The sequence below is a fragment of the Bos grunniens genome, chromosome X, assembly GCF_055505025.1.
Source record: "Bos grunniens cultivar Pamir isolate PY7600 chromosome X, Bosgru_T2T1.0, whole genome shotgun sequence".
Lineage (NCBI taxonomy): Eukaryota > Metazoa > Chordata > Mammalia > Artiodactyla > Bovidae > Bos > Bos grunniens.
The window spans coordinates 97,023,812-97,045,035 of record NC_141194.1 but is presented as its reverse complement, the minus strand read 5'-3'; the positions used below and the strand labels follow the sequence as shown (position 1 = coordinate 97,045,035).

The 21,224-nt window shown below is 36.5% G+C and overlaps 1 protein-coding gene across 7 annotated transcripts in view; it reads left to right on the top strand.

Moving 5' to 3' along the window:
- DIAPH2 (diaphanous related formin 2) overlaps positions 1 to 21,224 on the top strand; it is a 1,061,378-nt gene that overhangs the window by 824,823 nt on the left and 215,331 nt on the right. The window contains exon 28 of one of the 7 annotated variants that reach the window (XM_086388312.1): positions 4,492 to 5,890. The exons of the other annotated variants lie outside the window; for them this stretch is intronic. Coding sequence (XP_086244438.1) covers positions 4,492 to 4,496 — 5 coding nt within the window. The 3' untranslated portion in view covers positions 4,497 to 5,890. Of the gene's footprint in view, positions 1 to 4,491; positions 5,891 to 21,224 lie in introns of those variants that run through there. 7 annotated transcript variants of the gene reach the window in all.

The window sequence follows — 21,224 nt, the reverse complement described above, 5'->3', positions numbered from 1 at the left end:
GACTGCTGCCTCTTTCTCATTCTCTACTCAAATCATGGTTTGTTCTATTACAACTAGTTAGAGGGCAAAATTCCTAAATACTAATAGAGAAATTACAGGGAAAGCAGATTGACAAGAGTCCTTTCAGTTTTACATATCTTCTCATCAGTCTTTGCAAATATATTCTATAAGACAGGGGAAGTGGTGAGTTAATGAATCTCTTTAGAATAATGTTAAATAATAATTGTTTTTCCAGTTTTCTCACAGATTTACGCAGGAGGACAGATCTTTCTGAAATTTAAGGAGTTTTTATCTAGCATGTAGGAGTATTCTAAGGATTTGAACTGTTTGTTTCAGAGACTTTCTAGAATCCAGGATCATATTTTCCTTTCCACTTGAGAAGGTTTTAGCTTGAGATTTCTGGGTTTACTGGTCTGTTATATTGTCTTGCATAGATGTACTATACAGCAAGCAAACAGTATTCTCTGGACAATGAACAGGGATTTTTTTTTTCATACGTATTCACTACTCTTCATTGGTTTCAGCAAGTCAATGTATATCCTGGATCAAAGAAATGAAAAAAACACAAAAAAAAGGATATGATTTTTATATTGTTGTTTGGAAAGTTAATACTATTATGCATGAATTTCATCTTTCTTGCACAATTAGAATTCCTCTTAGATTTGTAGCAGCCTTATAGCTATTAATCAAAAGTGTACATGTTTAGTTTCCTAATAAACTGATTATCTTCAAATATTTGGAGTTAACCTGTGAAGGGAAATTTGTACCAGGAGAATAAATATTATGGCCCTGCGTGGATAATCCAGTATTTATTCTAGTTATGTTTGTGACTACATCTCAGTCATCTGTATCAGTACTATTTTATGTGACAGGAATCATGAGAGATAATTGTGCTTTGTGCATATACTTGTAGATTTCATTTTGTCATATCAACAGATAATTGGAATCAAATATTCTTAAACTGAAAAGAAAAAGGACTTAAAAAAAAACTTTTCTAGTATGTAGATTTCACTTTAATGTCCAAATTGAACTCTCATGCACATATAGAGGACATTAAACCAAGTTCAGTCAATAGTCCTAAAAACTCACAACATGAAGGCACCAAGAGGATGACCATCTTTACTGACGAGGGGTAATGGTCCAAGATAGGAAATAAATTTAGAAATGAAATTTCAACATAACAAACTTCTAGGAAATTATTGGAGGATATTTTAAATGTTAAATTCAGGTGGTAGCAGATTGGGAAGGGCAAATGGGAAGAAAAGTATCAAATTTAGCAATTTAACTTTTTTTTCAGTTGCCATAAATAGTATCAATCAGTTTGCATGGCTCACTTAGAACTGAAATTTCCTAGCAGAGGAAGATGCAAAACACTGAAAAAGGATCATGGTCAAGTTGAATGCTGTCCACACAAATTTTTGCATTGTAGATTATCCTTATGCTTCCGGTAGTCTTTTTTCCTACTTACCATGCTTTTCAGTCCTGGGGTCCTTTGTCTTCACTTTGTCCACCTTTGTCCTCCTGTCCGCTTTCCTCACTTCTCTTCTGCTTCAGAAGAATCCTGTTTTATCAGTTTATCTCCCTCACAACACTGTTTCCTGCCTCCATTGTCCCAACCTGACCTATCACACATTAGCCATGGAAAAGAAAAACTCAGGAATGGAAATGGAGAAATAAAATTGTATCAGTATTGTTTGAAGTCTATTTTACTTCTCTTAAATTTCAGCATTCTATCTCTTTTAGGAAAACAAAGACCATTGCCAATATTTACTGTTCCAAATAAACCCTCTCTTTATGCCAAACTGTTTCCGATCTCGCTGGCAGGGAAGGGATCAATGGAGGACATTTCAAAGGGACAAGAAGACATTCCTGGGTGGACTCCTGAAATTATGATGTCAGTGCTGCTGAAATTTATAAGTACTCCTGATAGTGAGGAAAGTGTCACATAGATGATAAACCCTTTGTATAGCTACATAAATTATCTCACCAATTAGTATAGACAATTGTGAAATGACTACACGGGTTTTTGCTCTCAAAAAGCATACAGTCTTAAAAAAAAAAAAAAAAAAAGCATACAGTCTTAAAAAAACAAAACCCAAAATGCCCTTTCACAAAAATTCCTCAAATCACAGTGTACTTTTACAGCTTGACAGGTATGAATGTTTTCAGTGAAAAGGAAGAAGTTTGGGATTTCAATGAGTAGTTTGATAGGTGTAGTTTTTGTTTTTGTGTTTTTTGTTTTTTGTTTTTTTGTCTCTCTGCATTCATTGAAGTAAAATCTTAGGTTTTACTTAAGTCATAATTAAGTTCTACTCCAAGGAGCTTTCTTTATTATTAAGGCATGTAAAACAAATTTATTTAAAGAGCACTTTCCTTATAAGCTAATTGATATGTTAATTTTTTTGTAATATTTTGAAAACATATACCTCTGTTCATTAACTTTTTTTTTTTTAATTGGAGACTCATTCCAGTAAAGGTGAGACTGTATAGTGTGTGTGCTTTATCTATTTACCTAAATGCAAGTGGGCCCCTTAGAAGGTAACACCTCTTATCAATCGTGATTATTTTCATTAAGTCCTGCAAAAACATTTTTGTTATGAATTATGCATAATCTATCCATCTATTACTTAACTTCTATTCTTGACCATCAAATAGGTATTGTTACCCTAGTTGATTTGGCTATACAAGTTAAATGTGGCAAATCCATTTTTTTAATTGGAAAAGAGCTCAATTTTGAAGTATGCCTTCTTTTGACTTCTTTTGTGAGCTTTATGACACATGGTACATGTCCTGGCATAATCGAAGGTATAAAGAGTAGTGATTGGGTAGAATTCATCACAGAATTTCACTTCCTAACTGTGTATCCAAAGCTGCTTTCGTACCAATTAGCTATGACCTTTTATTCTAGCCTTAGGGTATTACATTATTAGAGGCACCATTTCTGAAATATTTTGTTTCTAATATTAGTTTAAGCAAATTTCCTTGCAGTACTGACTGTTTTCCAGGGTAGACAACCCCCTGCCCTCCATGTGCTGCTTCTTTCCACTAAGCTGCTGAGTCTTTCACAAAGGAATTAAACATAATGCTTCTGGAAACATGAATAGCTTGTGCCCTTTTCTGAGTGTCCTACTTCAGAAAGATTGCAGCTACAGTGGTATTACATGCCTTCATTTTTGTTTGTTTCTCTCTGCAAGGAAGTTCCTCCTTTAACATAGAGCCAGACTCTTTTATTCTTGGAATTTTCCTCCTCTAAATGATACGAAGACCTCAGTCATCTTCTTAAAACACATTGTTTCTTTGTCAAATTTATTTCACATCAGTTGACCACGCACCTTGTAGGAATAATGGGGTCTTGGTAAGAGGGTCTAAATGTGTGTGTGCTAAGTTGCTTCAGTCGTGTCCGACTCTCTGCAACCCTGTGGAGTGTTGTCTGCCAGGTTTCTCTGTCCATGGGATTCTCCATGCCAGAATACTGGAGTGGGTTGCCATGCCCTTCTCCAGGGGATCTTCGCGACCCAGGGATTGAACCTGCGTCCCTTGTCTCCTGCATCAACAAGCAGGTTCTTTACCACTAGCATCACCAGGGAAGCCCAGGATCTAAATGAATACTGAGAAATACATCTTTTCTGTGAGGGAAATAACCCAAAGCAAGAGCTCTGTGAATAGTCACAATAACACAATCTTTAGAGAAGACACACAGTGTGTTGCTTATATATGTGAACATCTCCACAGGCGACAAGACGTCAGAAATGCAACTAAAATGAAAACAAGCCACTGGTACATTTTTCACGGTCCTTTCATAGGACAACAGTGCTGCTATATGAAAAAGTCCTATTTGACTTGCATTTGGGGCAGAGAATGCGAGGACTTTGCTGAGAGTTGCCTTGTTTATCCCCCTTCCTCCAAAGCATTTCTTTTATGTGAATCTTTCACTTTCTTGTCCCATCCACTTGTTTTGTTTTCAATGTGAATATCATACTATTTATGAGATGGTCACTGCTTTTGGTGTTCACTGGAAAGAGCTCTTTGATGTTCTCTGGAAAGAGCTTTAAGTTTTACTGAGAAAAAGATAATCAAAAAAAAAATAGGTTATCAAACAAATTAGTTCAATGCCATTTAAGTAATAGAAAGAGGCAAACTTGACTTATTCAACTTTGACATCTAATTTGAATCTTTTTGTGCATGCTGTTCTGAAAAGTGCTACCACTTGTCAAATTTGAATGGGAGAGAACAAAAAAAAGATAGTAGAATATTGCTTCTTTTTCACTAGCTTTAAATTAATTGTAGATTACTCAGAACCATATCTGCATTATTAAAGTGAGAAATTCAGTATTTACTCTAAAGTTCTCTACTCATCTAACTCCTTTAATAATGTCAGGATTTTGCATCAGAAGAACAAGAGAATTAATATTTTGTTATGGTAAAAATGTTTTTTCTTTCTTAACTAACAAACTTAAAATTTCTTTTTTCTTCCATTTATGATCTTGTTAGGCTAATTGAAACAAAATTCGTGTGAGTAATTTATATTACTGACTACCTGCCACTTAAACATTCATGGAAGGAAAAATCAAGTCATGAAATATAAAGAAATAAGCCTGCTTTGAAAAGACTGTATATCATTAACAATTCTAGCAGTTTATATTTTCTTAAATAAGGTAGGTTTGAAACATGTAAATGCATGAAGTTGGAAATGAATCTTCCTTGTGCTCGCACTGCTTATAATTCATGGTTAGCCCTGGTGCAAGATGGTAATTTCAAAACCTCACAGATTTTTATTGCTATCTGTACCTGTATGTGTCAACTGCACAAATGATAAAATAATAATGAAAAGACTGATGGCTTAGTATAATAGCTATTGTGCTCTAAATATCTTGTATGCTTTGACATGAAATGCCTCTCTTGCCTTGGTATCTACTTTTCAAAAATCTACTACCCATTCCTGATACTATTTAACTGGGCTTATTTATTAGTCCTTTGACAGTACTGCCTACTATTGACAGTATCTTTTAATTTGCTTAATTTCCTGACATTTTCTATGTTAACTTTTTACTTTGGGATTTTTAAATGCCAGATTTGTGCTTAAGATAGAAAAGCCCTCCACTAATAAGATTTAGTCATATCACCTAAGTACTACAGAGTCATCCCAGATGTAATAGGGAGAGATAAAGAAGGGATCACAGATAATAAATTTGCCCTGCTTTCTCCAAAAAATTATTACAGCAAGCCTTAAGGCTCAGCTTTATTGATAAATATAAATATGGGTTATGTAAGGAAGGCCTATGCCTAGGTATAATAGCAGTCAAATCTGGTTTTAGTCCTTGTGTTAGGCCAAACCACTCCATAAACTGTCCCAAGGCAATTTGAAAACAGGTATTTGTTGTGTAATCTGTTTTTCATTGCATTTTATTTTATGATTTTTACAATTAAAGTAATAAAACTAAGTATTTCCTGACTAACTAGAAGGTAAACAACTTGACACAATATAAATGTGTTTTATCTCGTGAAACAACCAATGGTCATTCCAAAGGAAGATTGTTGGGAGATGTGGAAGAAGGTAGGATTTTCAGTTGATCACCAGGCTTTTAACAAAACAACTCCTATTATAATCCTAGAGAATTTCATCTGCCTAAATCCCCACTCAAATGACAAGCAAGGAGTGAGAGCTGTAGTCAGAAGAACAAAGGATAAGGGGACCAATATCTGAATGAACCCCCCGCCCCCGTGGTCCACTTTACAGGGACCCATTATGCCGTGGGTTAGGATCTCTCAGCGTTGCTTGTGAAAATACTGGGCACTGAATGATGCTGTATGTCTTACATTCTACTTACTAAAATTGCTTATACAATTTCAATTGGCTACGGTATTTATCATGTTCTGTCCTCAGCATTATGTAGCATGGTTAAGCCTACAAAGCAGCTGCTGCTTCTTTTTATTTTTTTTAGTGGATCAAGTGATTATTATGTATTGTGCAAATATCAATTCAAGTTTCTTCAGTGCTGTGGCATTTAGATGAAGGGTAGTAAATAAACATTAGGCTTTAAAAAAAAAAACTTTTATGCTATTCTTCAAATTCTACATTGCCTGGAAATAAATAGTGGCTATTGGACCCTTTTATTTCTATAAAACTTAGATATATATGTCCATAGGTGAACACTTATAAGTCTATACCTTAATGGAATTTGCACATGGGTATTATGAGGTAAAAACTCTCAAAGATATTATAAAATTATGTTATATAGCTCAGTTTTTACAATGGTTCAAACCTAAGGAGTATCTGTGTATACCATAAATTGCAATAGTATGTATACAATTTTTTAACCTACAACATCCTTGAAAAAATAGCTTTAGAAGGATAAGCTTGGTTAGTATTTTTTAAAGTATGCAGGGTTGGGGAATATGGATTTTAACTATAAAAGCCTCTTTGAAAATCAGACATAGTAAAACGAGCCATGTTGTATGTGTGTGTGTACATATATATATATATATATATATATATATAGCTCCTTTGCTGTCCAGTGAGAACTAGGTGCCATTCTAGCATGTTTTCCCTCTCTTCTTGGACTGTTTCATGTCTGAGGCTTTCTCATTTCTCCCCACAGCTTCTGTCCTGATCCGCAACTGCATTGTCTCTTTTCTTCTCTTTCCATCTGGGAGCTCTTATGTCCCACAATTTACTGAAGTGCTTTAACTACAGCCTGTACCTCTTATTAACATATCTCTGTATTGTGCTTTTCTGTGGTAGTATAGAATATTAATGCGATTAGGACAATTCATTAAGATATACTGCCTATTTGAGTGACAGCCTTAAGTCACAGGATAAGCCTCCTTTAAAATGGTCTTTTTTCTTATTTTGAAGGAAGGGAAAATTTGTAATTAAAAAAAAAAAGTTAAAACCTCTCAGAAAATCTACCATAGCTAATCCACTCCATACCCTCCTCCTCAAAAAAAAAAAAAAAAAAAAAGAAGTTTTGACACGTAAACATAGGGAATCTTAATACTGATAGCACATTTTCCATACTTTAATAAATCAATCCATAAGTTAATCATGGATGAGGATATCTTACTTATTTCCTACAGTGACTATGAAGATAAAGTGACTCACAGGCATCAAAACAAACTTATGATTGTTGTTGATGTTTAGTTACTAAATTGGGTCTGACTCTTCACGACCCTGTGGACTATGGCCCACCAGGCTCCCCTCTCCATCAAATTTCCCAGCCAAGAATACTGGAGTGGGTTGCCATTTTCTTGTCCAGTGGATCTTCCCAACTCAGGGCTAGGACCCAGTCTTCTACTTGGCAGGCAGATTCTTTACCACTGATCCATCTGGGAAGCCCCAAAGTTATTGTTACCAAAGGGGAAAGAAGGGAGGGATAAATTAGGGGGTTAGAATTAACATTACAAACTACTACATATAAAATAGATAACCAACAGTGACTTACTGTATAGCACAGGGAGCTATATTCAGTATCTTGTAATAAATGACTTATAATGGAAAAGAATCTGAAAAAGAGTGTGTGTGTGTATAATATATATATATATGTGTGTGTGTGTGTGTGTCTGTATCTGAGATATATGTCTGAACCACTTTGCTATACACCTTAAACTAACACAACTTTGTAAATCAATTATACTTAATTTTTTAAGTTAGGGAAATATAAAATTTTTAAAAGATAAAGTGAGATGGTAGATGTGACATTTTTTGAAACTTTTAAAGTGTATTTAAAGATTGAACAAAGCTTTACAGTGTTTAAGGATTATTATCATTACTATATTAAATTAATACCATTTATGTCAGTGACTTCTCATTACTTCTAGGAAAATTCAAAATTTTGACAGTAGCTGAAAAGACTCTGTATGATCCAACTTGTACTTACATTACCTGCCTCTTCTTGAATAGTTCAAGGCTATGAGGACATGTAGCACTCAGCTACAAAACTGTTAACATTAAAAAGAGGAGCATTGTTTTAGGTGAAGAGATCTTGCAGTATTCATCCCTGAAACTGGGGCTTTTGGTAAAATTTGAGTAATCATTTGATGGTTGAACAAATGTGATATCAGATTGATCATTATTATGAAAATAGATAAAATGTGATTGGTTTCATTTATATCTTTAATTGATTAAAGTAATGAACAATTAAAATGTAAGCTGGAATTTATGAGGTATTTAATTAATTGCAATAAATATAATATATTGAACTTCTAGTTACTTTGCTTGTCATATTTTCAATGTAGGGTAAGTCTGATATTTTCTAAATGGAATATTTAGAACAAATATTATCTTAAAGTATCCATCACCCCATATTCCAGCTTCTAAATAATTATAATGAAATCTAATGTTTCATAGTTATCACTTTGATAACTTTACAGAGCAATGGAAATATTGTCTATACCCTGTCCTTCACATGTCAACCTTAGGCTTTTTTTTTTTTGGTGGCTATATCTATAATATAGAAAGCATTTTATTTTCCTGGCTAAGCTATTCTAGTGCAATAAAATTTTTGAAAGAAAAATTATTTTGGATCAAGGACAAGCAACTCCAGAAGTTAAAATAGTCATTTTTTCCCCTGATTAGCTTTCAATCCAGAAAACAACTTTAAGATATGGCACCGATATTTTGCTTTCATACACTGAAGATTCAAACATTTTAGCAATACGTGGACTGCAAAAGTAATATCTTTTTCTAAAAAAAAAGAAGCCAATATAGGCAAATATGCATCTAAAACATACAACATGTTCATACATAATAATACCATTGTAAAGATTTTCATGTTGTTATTCTGATTTAAGTGTCCCTTCCTGAAGACAAATGTATATTTAAGTCTCATGATCAGAATCAGGGCCATAGCCATCACAGCTCTGTCAGAAGCAAAAACATACGATTAATATTTTAGCTTTCTCTTGCTTTCATGAAACTTATGGCCAGACACTATCTGTGTCTAGAAGTTGGCTTCAAATGACAAATTCAGCATGCTACAGTAAGTGATACTTGGATTTCCTACTGAGGTCATTTAGAATTTGGCCATCTTGAGAAATGACTGTGGGTACATTCTTATTCCCAAATATTTCCCTTATTTAAAACTCTTATTCTCTAGAAGTTCTTGTGGTCTTATTGTATCTGATTTTGATGGTAAATAACATGACTGTGTAAAGGAACCATGCTACATGCAGAAGGATATCACTCATAGAATTACAGGTTGATTGGTGCCCACTTGCTAGTATTCTAGAACCAGCTTACTAAAATAATATGGTTTTGTTTCTTTTTCAAAAAGATAAAGTGTGAAACAGTGAAAATGGAATTCTAAAATATTCTGTCACCCATATAATAAATAATGCCTAGTGTATTTACGTTCCTGGCACATAGTATGTCCTCAATAAAGATCTATGGAATGAATAAGTTATCTAAATAAATGTATTATCTATTTTATCTATTATATTTGCCTTTTGCCTTTCCTGTTTCTTTGACTGAATAATTAAAATGTTATCATCATATATTTTCATCTATTAAAATGTTTTACATATGAATGATAAGATATACTTTTTGTAGAAAATTTGGGAATATGTAACATACAAATTCAAAAATACTATCTATGGTCTCCAGACATTAGAAGCAAGCACCATTTTGCTTTAATTCTTTCTATCTTATATTTGTATGCATTTTTACATTACTCATATTATACTTTATACACAGTTGTGTCTCCTACTTTTTCACTTAAATTTGTAAGCATTTTCATTTATTAATCAATCTATTTATGTTTCACCTTTTTAATTGTTGTGTATTATAATAGTATACGGATATATGATAATTCAGTCCATGACTCCCTTAAGTTAGACACTGGATTTGTTCCTGTATTTTTGCTGCTACAAATAACACTGTAGCACACATTTTTCTACATATAGTCCATATACTTATAAATTAGCACACCTCTGCACTAGAAGGGGCTCAGAAAGTAAATGTAAGGGAGTAATGTGAGTAAGTTCAATTCAGTTCAGTCGCTCACTCCTGTCCGACTCTTTGCGACCCCATGGACTGCAACGCACCAAGCCTCCCTGTCCATTATGAACTCCCGGAGTTTACTCAAACTCATTTCCATCTAGTCGGTGATGCCATCCAACCATCACATCCTCTGTCGTCCCCTTCTCCTCCCACCTTCAATCTTTCCCAGCATCAGGGTCTTTTCCAATGAGTCAGTTCTTCACATCAGGTGGCCAAAGTATTGGAGTTTTAGCTTCAGCATCAGTCCTTCCAATGAATATTCAGGACTGATTTCCTTTAGGATGGACTGGTTAGATCTCCTTGTAGTCCAAGGGGCTCTCAAGAGTCTTCACCAACACCACAGTTGATGTATGGCAAAACCAATACAATATTGTAATTAGCCTCTAATTATAATAAATAAATTTATTTAAAAAAAAAAAAAAGAAAAGCATCAGTTTTTCGGTGCTCAGCTTTCTTTGTAGTCCAACTCTCACATCCATACATGCCTACTGGAAAAACCATAGCTTTGACAAGACAGACCTTTGTTGGCAAAGTAATGTCTCTGCTTTTTAATATGCTGTCTGCTGCTGCTGTTGCTAAGTCGCTTCAGTCGTGTCCGACTCTGTGTGACCCCATAGACTGCAGCCCACCAGGTTCCCCCGTCCCTGGGATTCTCCAGGCAAGAACACTGGAGTGGGTTGCCATTTCCTTCTCCAATGCATGAAGCTGAAAAAATGAAAGTGAAGTCACTCAGTTGTGTCCAACTCTTAGCGAGCGACCCTGTGGACTGCAGCCTACCAGGCTCCTCCGCCAATGGGATTTTCCAGGCAAGAGTACTGGAGTGGGTTGCCATTGCCTTCTCTGTAATATGCTGTCTAGGTTGGTCATAACTTTTCTTCCAAGGAGTAAGCGTGTTTCAATTTCATGGCTGTAGTCACCATCTGCAGTGATTTTGGAGCCCCAAAAAATAAAGTCTGACACTGTTTCCACTGTTTCCCCATCTATTTCCCATGAAGTGATGGGACCAGATGCCATGATCTTCGTTTTCTGAATGTTGAGCTTTAAGCCAACTTTTTCACTCTCCACTTTCACTTTCATCAAGAGGCTTTTTAGTTCCTCTTCACTTTTCTGCCATAAGGGTGGTGTCATCTGCATATCTGAGGTTACTGATATTTCTCCCGGCAATCTTGATTCCAGCTTGTGCTTCTTTCAGCCGAGCATTTCTCATGATGTACTCTGCATAGAAGTTAAATAAGCAGGGTGACAATATACAGCCTTGACATACTCCTTTCCCAATTTGGAACCAGTCTATTGTTCCATGTCCAGTTCTAACTGTTGCTTCCTGACCTGCATATAGGTTTCTCAAGAGGCAGGTTAGGTGGTCTGGTATTCCCATCTATTGAAGAATTTTCTACTGTTTGTGGTGATTCACACAGTCAGAGGCTTTGGCATAGTCAGTAAAGCAGAAGTAGATGTTTTTTCTGGAACTCTCTTGCTTTTTTGATGATCCAGCGGATGATGGCAATTTGGTCTTTGGTTCCTCTCCCTTTTGTAATACCAGCTTGAACATCAGGAAGTTCACTGTTCACGTATTGTTGAAGCCTGGCTTGGAGAATTTTGAGCATTACTTTGCTAGCGTCTGAGATGAATACAATTGTGCGGTAGTTTGAACATTCTTTGACATTGCCTTTCCTTGGGATTGGAATGAAAACTGAACTTTTCCAGTCCTGTGGCCACTGCTGAGTTTCCCAAATTTGCTGGCATATTGAGTACAGCACTTTCACAGCATCATCTTTCAGGATTTGAAATAGCTCAACCGGAATGCCATCACCTCCACTAGCTTTGTTCGTAGTGATGCTTCCTAAGGCCCACTTGACTTCACATTCCAGGATGTCTGGCTCTAGGTGAGCTATCACACCACTGTGATTATCTGGGTCATGAAGATCTTTTTTGTACAGTTCTTCTGTGTATTCTTGCCACCTCTTCTTAATATCCTCTACTTCTGTTAGGTCCATACCATTTCTGTTCTTTATTGAGCCCATCTTTGCATGAAATGTTGCCTTGGTATCTCTAACTTTCTTTAAGAAATCTCTAGTCTTTCCCATTCTATTGTTTTCCTCTATTTCTTTGCACTGATCCTAGGATGTCCTGCCATTCCCTTCTGGTGTGAAGAGTTTCTATTGAAAGATCAGCTGTTATCCTTATGGGAATCCCCTTGTGTGTTATTTGTTGTTTTTCCCTTGCTGCTTATAATATTTGTTCTTTGTGTTTGATCTTTGTTAATTTGATTAATATGTCTTGGGGTGTTTCGCCTTGGGTTTATCCTGTTTGGGACTCTCTGGGTTTCTTGGACTTGGGTGGCTATTTCCTTCCCCATTTTAGGGAAGTTTTCAACTATTATCTCCTCAAGTATTTTCTCATGGCCTTCCTTTTTTTGTCTTCTTCCTCTGGGACTCCTATGATTCGAATGTTGGGGCACTTGACATTATCCCAGAGGGCTCTGAGGTTGTCCTCATTTCTTTTCATTCTTTTTTTCTTTTTTCCTCTCTGCTTCATTTATATCCACCATTCTATCTTCCACCTCACTTATCCTGTCTTCTGCCTCAGTTATTCTATTGTTGGTTCCCTCCAGACTGTTTTGATCTCAGTTATTGCATTATTCATTATTGATTGACTCTTTTTTTATTTCTTCTAAGTCCTTGTTAAACATTTCTTGCATCTTCTCAATCCTTGTCTTCAGGCTATTTATCTGTAACTCCATTTTTTTTTTCAAGATTTTGGATCATTTTTACTATCATTATTTTGAATTATTTTTCAGGTAGACTCTCTGTCTCCTCCTATTTTGTTTGGTTTGGTGGGCTTTTATCCTGTTCCTTTACCTGCTGAGTATTTCTCTGCCTTTTCATCTTGTTTAGATTGCTGTGTTTGGGGTGGCCTTTTTGTATTCTGGCAGTTTGTGGTTCCTCTTTATTGTGGAGGTTCCTCACTGTGGGTGGAGTTGGACGAGTGGCTTGTCAATGTTTCCTGATTAGGGAATCTTGCGTCGGTGTTCTGGTGGGTGGAACTAGATTTCTTCTCTCTGGAGTGCAATTAAGTGTCCAGTAGTGAGTTTTGAGGTGTCTATGGGTTTGGTGTGACTTTGGGCAGCCTGTATATTAAAGCTCAAGGCTATGTTCCTGTGTTGCAGAAGAATTAGTGTGGTATGTCTTGCTCTGGAATGTGTTGGCTCTTGGGTGGAGCTTGGTTTCAGTGTAGGTATGGAGGCTTTTGGATGATCTCTTATTGATTAATGCTCCCTGGAGTCAGGAGTTTTCTGGGGTTGTCAGGTTCTGGAATTAAGCCTCCTGCCTCTGGTTTTCAGTCTATTTTGACTTGTAATTGTAAAATTTTCCTGAATAACCAAAGCAGATGTCACCATTAATGACATCAGTGTTTCTCTAGGTATGAGAAGATGCAAGAATTGAAACTTATAAAATCTTCTCCTTGAAAGATCTATCTGAAGGCCTGTTCTGCCAGTTTTTCCCAGAGCACAGAGTGCCTCATTCCAGATTTTCACCTTGAACTCCTTTCAGGGGAGTTGAAGGTCAGCAGTTGCAGTGGCCGTGGTTTAATCTTTGTAGACGTAGATGGCAAGTGTCAGTTTTCAGTTGGCAGAGCCCCTTTTTGCTCATAAACTTGACCATGATTTTGTGGGGGCATTCCATGACTATTTTATCCCATAGTGCTGAGAAAAACATATACAAGATACAGAATATAATATTTTGATTATCATATCTCTCTGCTAGTCATGTTACAATTGTAGCACAGTTACTATTCATTCCTCTCCTCTTAAGGATGCAAATTACATAATAACAGCAAAACAAAATAAATACTAAAATCAAACCCATTCCCTCTTTGGAAGAATCTCAAATATCATCTTCATTTTAACATATGCAGTATGCTTGTAGCATTAAAATTGAGTCTTCATTACTGCCTAGCAATCTCCTTATTCTTTGTTCACTGAGTCACATGTCTTGGTGGTTTTTCCAGACTTGCTGTACTCTCCCCAATCCTGCAAACTGAAACTTACACTCATCAGTCTTAGTAAATGACCTAATCTTTCAAGTTCCCTGTTTCCCTCAGTCCCCCTTCCCCAGGCTTATACTCTGCTCCTTATCTCACTGCTTTTACCTACTTCATACGTATATATCTGTATCTATGTACAGGGTATGGATTTCCATGCACTTATACCCATCGATGAGCCTTATATGGCTATTGGGAAATTACCTCTTTGAATTGGGTGGTTTAGCTGGAATTGCTTTATCTGATGTGTCACCTTGGTAGCCAGTCAGTCCTTTTTCCCCCCTTATTCTTTACTTTGAAATACGTGTAAAATAGAATAATACAATGAACTTAGCACCCAGCTTCAACAATGATCAGTTCCTGTTGAATCTTGTTTCACCTATACCTTCACTCTTCGATATTCTGAAGCAAATTCTACACATTACATTTTAAAACTTTTATCTGTAAACATTTCTACATGAATTCACAAAATAAAAGGATTATTTTTAACATAACTAAATATTATTATCATCCTTGCTGCTTCTGCTTCTGCTTCAGTCGTGTCTGACTCTGTGCGACCCCATAGACGACAGCCCACCAGGTTCCCCCGTCCCTGGGATTCTCCAAGCAAGAACACTGGAGTGGGTTGCCATTTCCTTCTCCAATGCATGAAAGTGAAAAGTGAAAGTGAAGTTGCTCAGTCATGTCCGACCCTTTGCAACCCCATGGACTGCAGCCTACCAGGCTCCTCCATCCATGGGATTTTCCAGGCAAGAGTACTGGAGTGGGGTGCCATTGCCTTCTCTGTGTTAGCTCCCTAGCATCCTTCAAAGGTAACAAGTAAGATCTGGGAATCACCATGAATATGCTGAAGCAGACTCTCCAGGGGTGGGTCCTAGGCATGGGGATTTTTCAAAAGCTTGCTAAGTGATTCTGACTTCCTCATTTATTAACTTCTACTGGTCTTCATTCCCATATTCTGACTTAGTAGGTATGGAATGAGGTCTAGGATTCTGTTTTTGTTTCTTTAATCTCCAGATAATTCTCTTGAGTTTGGTAAACTACATTGATATTACATTGACATACTTATGGTGGCTGTATGCATCTTTTTTAATCTACCAGAATATGGACATCTCAGGTTTGCCATCTGACAACAAACTACTGCACTGAAAGTCTGCCTAGCATAGACTGTTAGACTGCTTGGGTCCAAATCTTGGTTTTGCCTCTTTCTACCTTTGTTACCTTGGAGAAGTCAATTGCTTCTATGTCTCAGTTTTCTCATATATAAAATGAAAATGACAGTATGATTCACCTCACGGTTGTTTTGAGGACTAAATGAGTTAATACTCATCAGTTGTTTAGAATAGTCCTTGGTAAGCATTTCTTTTTTTTTTTTTTTTTAGTTTTCTGTTTTTTTTTTTTTTTTAATTTTATTTTATTTTTAAACTTTATAATATTGTATTAGTTTTGCCAATAAAGCTTGTCTTTCTCTGGGAAAATTATCCCTGAATTTTTTATTGATAAAAGCTAGACTTGGTTCTTAATGTTACCAGTATTAAATTAACTATTATTTACTGAATGCTTCATGTGTGCCAGGCATGGGGGATTACATGTGTTCTCTTGTTCACTTAATCCTCATATCAGTGAAGATTCTCAATATTTTTCTCATTTTATATGTAAGGAAACTGAGTGTCCGATAGTTCAGTAAGTTACCCCATGTAATGGAGTTAATAAGTGATGGTATAGATAAAATACATGCTAAAGGGGCAGTGCATTGATTCCAAGCACAGAATCTGGAGTTTAGCTGTCTGGGTTCAAATCCTGACATTGTTACTTTCTAGTTGTGTATCTTGGCCAAGTTACTTAAGCATTACATATTTAAGTTTCCTTATCTATAAAATGAGCATAATAATAATAGTTAGCTGGGTAATCCCATGGACAGTCGAGCCTGGCAGGCTACATAGTCCATGGGGTCACAAAAGAGTCGGACACAACTTAGTGACTAAACAACAGCCACCTCATAGGTTATTATTAGGATTAAATGAATTAATACTTGCAAAGTACCTAAAATGATGCTTAACACATAATAATCACTCCGTTTATACTAGCTGTTTTTTATTGCTGCATTATTCATTATTATCAATGATTTTTATCAGTTTGGGTTTAAAGTAGCAGCAGCAGTTAAGAAGGAGAGATGCAAGGTGCTTGGGAGGAAGGAAATAGAGCTAGAAGTATTATTTTTTAAGAGGCAAGAAAATGAGACCTGTTTCTACCACAAAGATGGACAGGAGAGAAGGTAATTGATTGCTGGAGCCAGCCGGCAAAGTCGATCAGGTCCCGAGAACGTGCACAACGCGGCTGAGAAAGAATACTACAGCAAAAGAATACTACAGCAAAAGAATACTACAGCAATGATGGGGTCGAGAGGATCAGACACGTCTCCACAAAGGGAAGCGGTCTGACCATGATTTTATTCAGCAACTTATATTTATACAGGAGAGCAAGAGAAAAGCAAAACAGTTAACATTTTTTCTTGGTTGACCTATACATCTTACAAAAAGTCACAAGAAATCTTGAGAGCATGGGAATGGCACCCTGTTATTATTTCTTACACCAGATAACATTTTCTTGTGCATGAGAAGTTTGTCCAGAACTCCAGGTGTCTGCAGTAAATAATCACCTAATCTCTGGCGTGGCGGGACAGAGAGCTATGTTTGCAAGCAAACCCTCAAGGACTGAGGCAGCTCCCAGAGCTGTGTCCTTTAGATAAAGGACCCCGTTCTCACGGGCAGCTCCCCGCAATTGACGTCTAGGCGAAGGGAGATGGTGAAACTTTTGGGAAATAGACTCATTCAGACAACAAGTTAGAATTCAAGATCATCCTTTAGGAATGAGGAGAGGAAGGTAGAATTGGAAGGCTTTGGACACAAGGGGAATTTGGACACATGTGGGCAATAAACCAGTAGACACAGTCAAGTTGAGTTTGTTCATACTTGATCATAGCTTGGTTCCTGGAGGCTAAGGAAATGAATGTCTTGGAAGGGGAACCCCAGGTTATTGGAGGAGTAGCTCAGCAGCCTAGTGAAGCCAGCAAGTTCAAACCTGGTAAAGTGGGGTGGTTATGATGGTAAGTAGAAGTGAAGGAGCATTGAACAGAGAGTTGGGAGACTTGGGTTCATTTTTCATCTCTATGATCACCTAGTTTATATGACATTTGAATAGGTCACTTGACCTTTGGATCTCAGTTAATTCCCTCATGGAATGAGAGAGCTACATCAGTTTATCTCTAACATCCTTTCTCACTCCAAAATGTATGACCCCAAGGGACTGATTCTAGGGTCTAGCTGCAGAAGAAAGGAGTCAATTGAAATGCCACAAGTAGGAAAATGATGCAAAGGCTCAGGGAGGTTAGGATGAAGGTTCAATAAAAGTGAAGGTAGATGAGGGAAATCATGCTAGTCAGGTTCCATGTCTATCTTTTCTGCCTTTTAAAATTTGTTGGTGAAAAAAAATTTTTTGAGACTAGTTTGTCATTTTCTGTAGCAGATATTCTGGATACCATGAATGTAATAGGCTATGTTGGACGCACATGAAAGTAAATGTTGTCTATTTTAGTTTACGTGTCCAAAATGTTCATTAACACATCCAAAATAGGCCGTTTACTTCTAGGGAGTTATTTTTGTCCTTTTAAGCAGAAGATAACAAAAGAGTATTTTATGCTCTTCTTTGCCTATAATGAGATTATGCTTTGGAGTAGCTAACTAGGTTGCTTGAACATGCTGTTACAGAACTGGTTAATCCATAATTCAGCGGGTTCTTGGCTTCCAAGTTGCCTTATTGACAAGCCTGAAGAAAGTGGATGGAACTAATTAGCACTCAGCATTATAAAATAGGAAAAATTAAATAAGGAAGCTTCAGTATTAAACTCAGACCCCTATGAAGATATTCCCTTTAGTTATGGGGATTTTGAAATGATGGACAGGCTAAACCAAAACTCATAATCCTATTACAGTCTCCTACATCCACCTAATAAGCTTCAAGAGCCATTGCCTTAGATCCTGGGATATTGCCATCTTCCTCTAGGCTTTTCTGTATATAGCTTATAAATTCTTAACTGTTCCTGCTAAATACTTTGTTATTTAAAATAGCATAAAAGAGAGTGTATAAGTATATATACATATTGATGCATTCTGACTATAATAATACTCTTGGCCTATAGGGAACTTCAAATTATTAATAATTTCAGAGAAAAGCTTTTAAGAAAAAAGCTCCAGGCTTAGTTGTAATGAGGCATTTGAAAAGGAGGAGGCGGTCTGTTTGTGTGCGTAATGAAAATATTGAACCCTTTGGGATGTTATGAACCACAGTGTACTAATAAATGATCTTTCCATTTCATTGTTCCGGCAGACATCTTTGTACCCCCCAATGTATCTTTGTAAAACGCCTTTAGCTCACATTTCCTTTTAAATATTTCTATCTCCTGACATTTGCTACTGGGAGTGGCGGTTTAACAGGGTGAATCTGATAGAGAAAGGAGTACAGTACTAAGAAACAAAGTTGGTGGTTTAGAATAATGAGCCCATTTTCAGCTGAGCTGTGCAGTTCATATGAATTAATTAACCCCTTACAAGCATTTGTCTGACAATCCTAATTCTCATTCAGTTCAATGGGTTTTATAATTATCACTTAACTAAATAGCACTAAAAACTGTTTATATCCTGACATTAAGGAAGCTTTGTAGAATTCTCTCCCTATAAATCATCTGAAGTTGTTTACAATTTGCAGCTGTCTTGTTTTTCTTCTGGTTTGTGCTCTGGTTTGTACAAAACAGGTTGCTGTTTTGCTGTTTTAAAAATTATTTTCAAGGTGCTAATTATAGAACATGCTCCAGAGTTTGGTTAGCCTTCTAAGGGTAAAGAATCTCAGTAAGGAACATTTTCACATTTTAATTGGAAGAATGTAGGCTTAAACTATTCGCTGTCATGTTAAACAAAATGAATCCAATGACTCTAAATGAATATAGAATGATTAATTACTCATTCTTAAGACCTGTGCCATTTAGTTCCTGATGATAAGATGGTGATAAAGCACTTTTACCCATAAAGAGAGAAATGAGAGTTTTGTGTTGATGATGCTGGAAAATAGTATGAGAACGCTAGAAAAATGTGATTGAAATGGGAAGCATATGGGCCCTCCCTGAACACCTATGCCCTATATATGTCATTACTTTTACTGTTTATACTAAAAGGTAAGATAATATTAATTATTTTAGTTAATGATGTCTTTTTTGATTGCAAGGAACAAGAATCTATTTAAACTGAGTATTTATTAAAGAGATTACAGAGTGGCTCAGGGCATTGAGGACAGGAAATGTTGTACATCTAGACTTAGCTCCCTGGAAATGGAATCTTTGTGTTTTATGTTCAGTATGGCTCTCGGGTCCTCCACAGTGCAAATTCATGGGCATATATATATATATATATATATATATATATTTTTTTGGCAGGGGGACTACTTTGCTCATCCTGTGCTTGGAGGGAGACTTCACTTACCCCAGTCTAACTGCCCCTCCTACTCTCTGACAAAGACTCTTGAGTCCCAATTCCACATTGCTATGTGAGGAATGTTATTTGGTGCATCTAGCCCCCCATATGTTTTCTGCACTAGAGCCTAGGTTGGCTGCTCTTTAGGTCAGGTTCCTCCCCAGGTTCAATCAGCTGTTCCTACTTGTGTCATATAAATAATTTAATTCTCACAACAACCCCATTTATAAAGTACTATTATCATATCCCTTTTATAGAGGGGAAAACTGAGGCAAGGAGAAGTTAAGATTCCCAAAGTCATATAGTTCCAGGGTCTATGCTCTGAACCCATGTACCCTACTGGTGGGTGTTATGTGGTGAATTAGGAGATCTGGCTTCTAGTCCTTGAGTTGCCAGTATGTGAATGATTTGGAGGGAATCACTTTCATGTTTCTGGGCATTTAGCCATTCCCTGAACAGTTTAAAAATTATTTTTATAATTTTTTACTAAAAAGCTACAAGAGGGAATGTGTGTGCACTAAGTTTTTTCAGTCTTGTACAACTCTTTGTGGCCCCATGAACTATAGCTTACCAGGTTCCTCTCTCCATGGGATTCTGCAGGCAAGAATACTGGAATGGGTTGCCACTCCAGGGGATCTTCCTGACCCAGGGGTCAAACCTGTGTCTCTTATGTCTCTGCATTGGCAGATGGGTTCTTTACAGCTAGTGCCAATAGCAGCTCAATAACACATTGTTTCCAGGCCTCTTTAGTTATAAGAAAGAAAAATCTACTCAAGTTAACTTGAGTGAAGGGGGATTTATCCAAGGATATAATAGGTGACCTTTCAGATATCCAAAAACAGGAGAAAACAGTCTCTGTCCTTCCATGGTCTCATTTATCTCTGTCTCCTGTTTTTCTTCACTCATTTCTTTGTTTAAACATGACTGCCACAGCTGTGATACAGTGTGACCCTTTCTTGAATTGCCTATCTTTATATGAGATAGGTTCCTTTGAGTGCAAATTCTCGTGACAGAATCTAACTTGACCAGACTAACCTATGGATTTATTCCCTTTGGGCCAGGTGCCCAACCTGTGTACAGTCAACCAGGGAGTGATAAGAACACATGGTCCACGGTATGACTGCCTCTTACAATAACTATTTGGAAGAGCGAAGTCTTCAAGAAATATAGGAAGGGCCAGCAAATGGTCTGATATTTGCTATATCCATCATCCTAGCACTAATGCCATTTTCAAACATTCTGTGTGTCTCTCCATAAATCATTGTTTTGACTACATAGATAATACTTTACCATTTATTAAATACTTCACTGGGTACTTTACTAGGAGAATAATAAATGTTGGACTTCCACTACTTTATCTATAAAATAAATGATCCTGTTTAATTTAGGATTCTGCCACTCACATGCACACGCACACACACATTTATATTTATGCATTTATTTATCTTAATGAATATATTGCTTTTATTACCAAACCAACAAGAATTGACTTATCCCAATAAACATTCTTCATGATTTGAGCTAAAGAAGAAATTCAGGATCATTTCTTTAGAGTTGCACCTAGCTTTTAACCAAACATTAGTATTATCCAGCTTAATCACCCAGCTTATTTATTCTTTTTGACTGTGAAATACTCGTGTTTTCCAAAACTCAGCCTTACTACA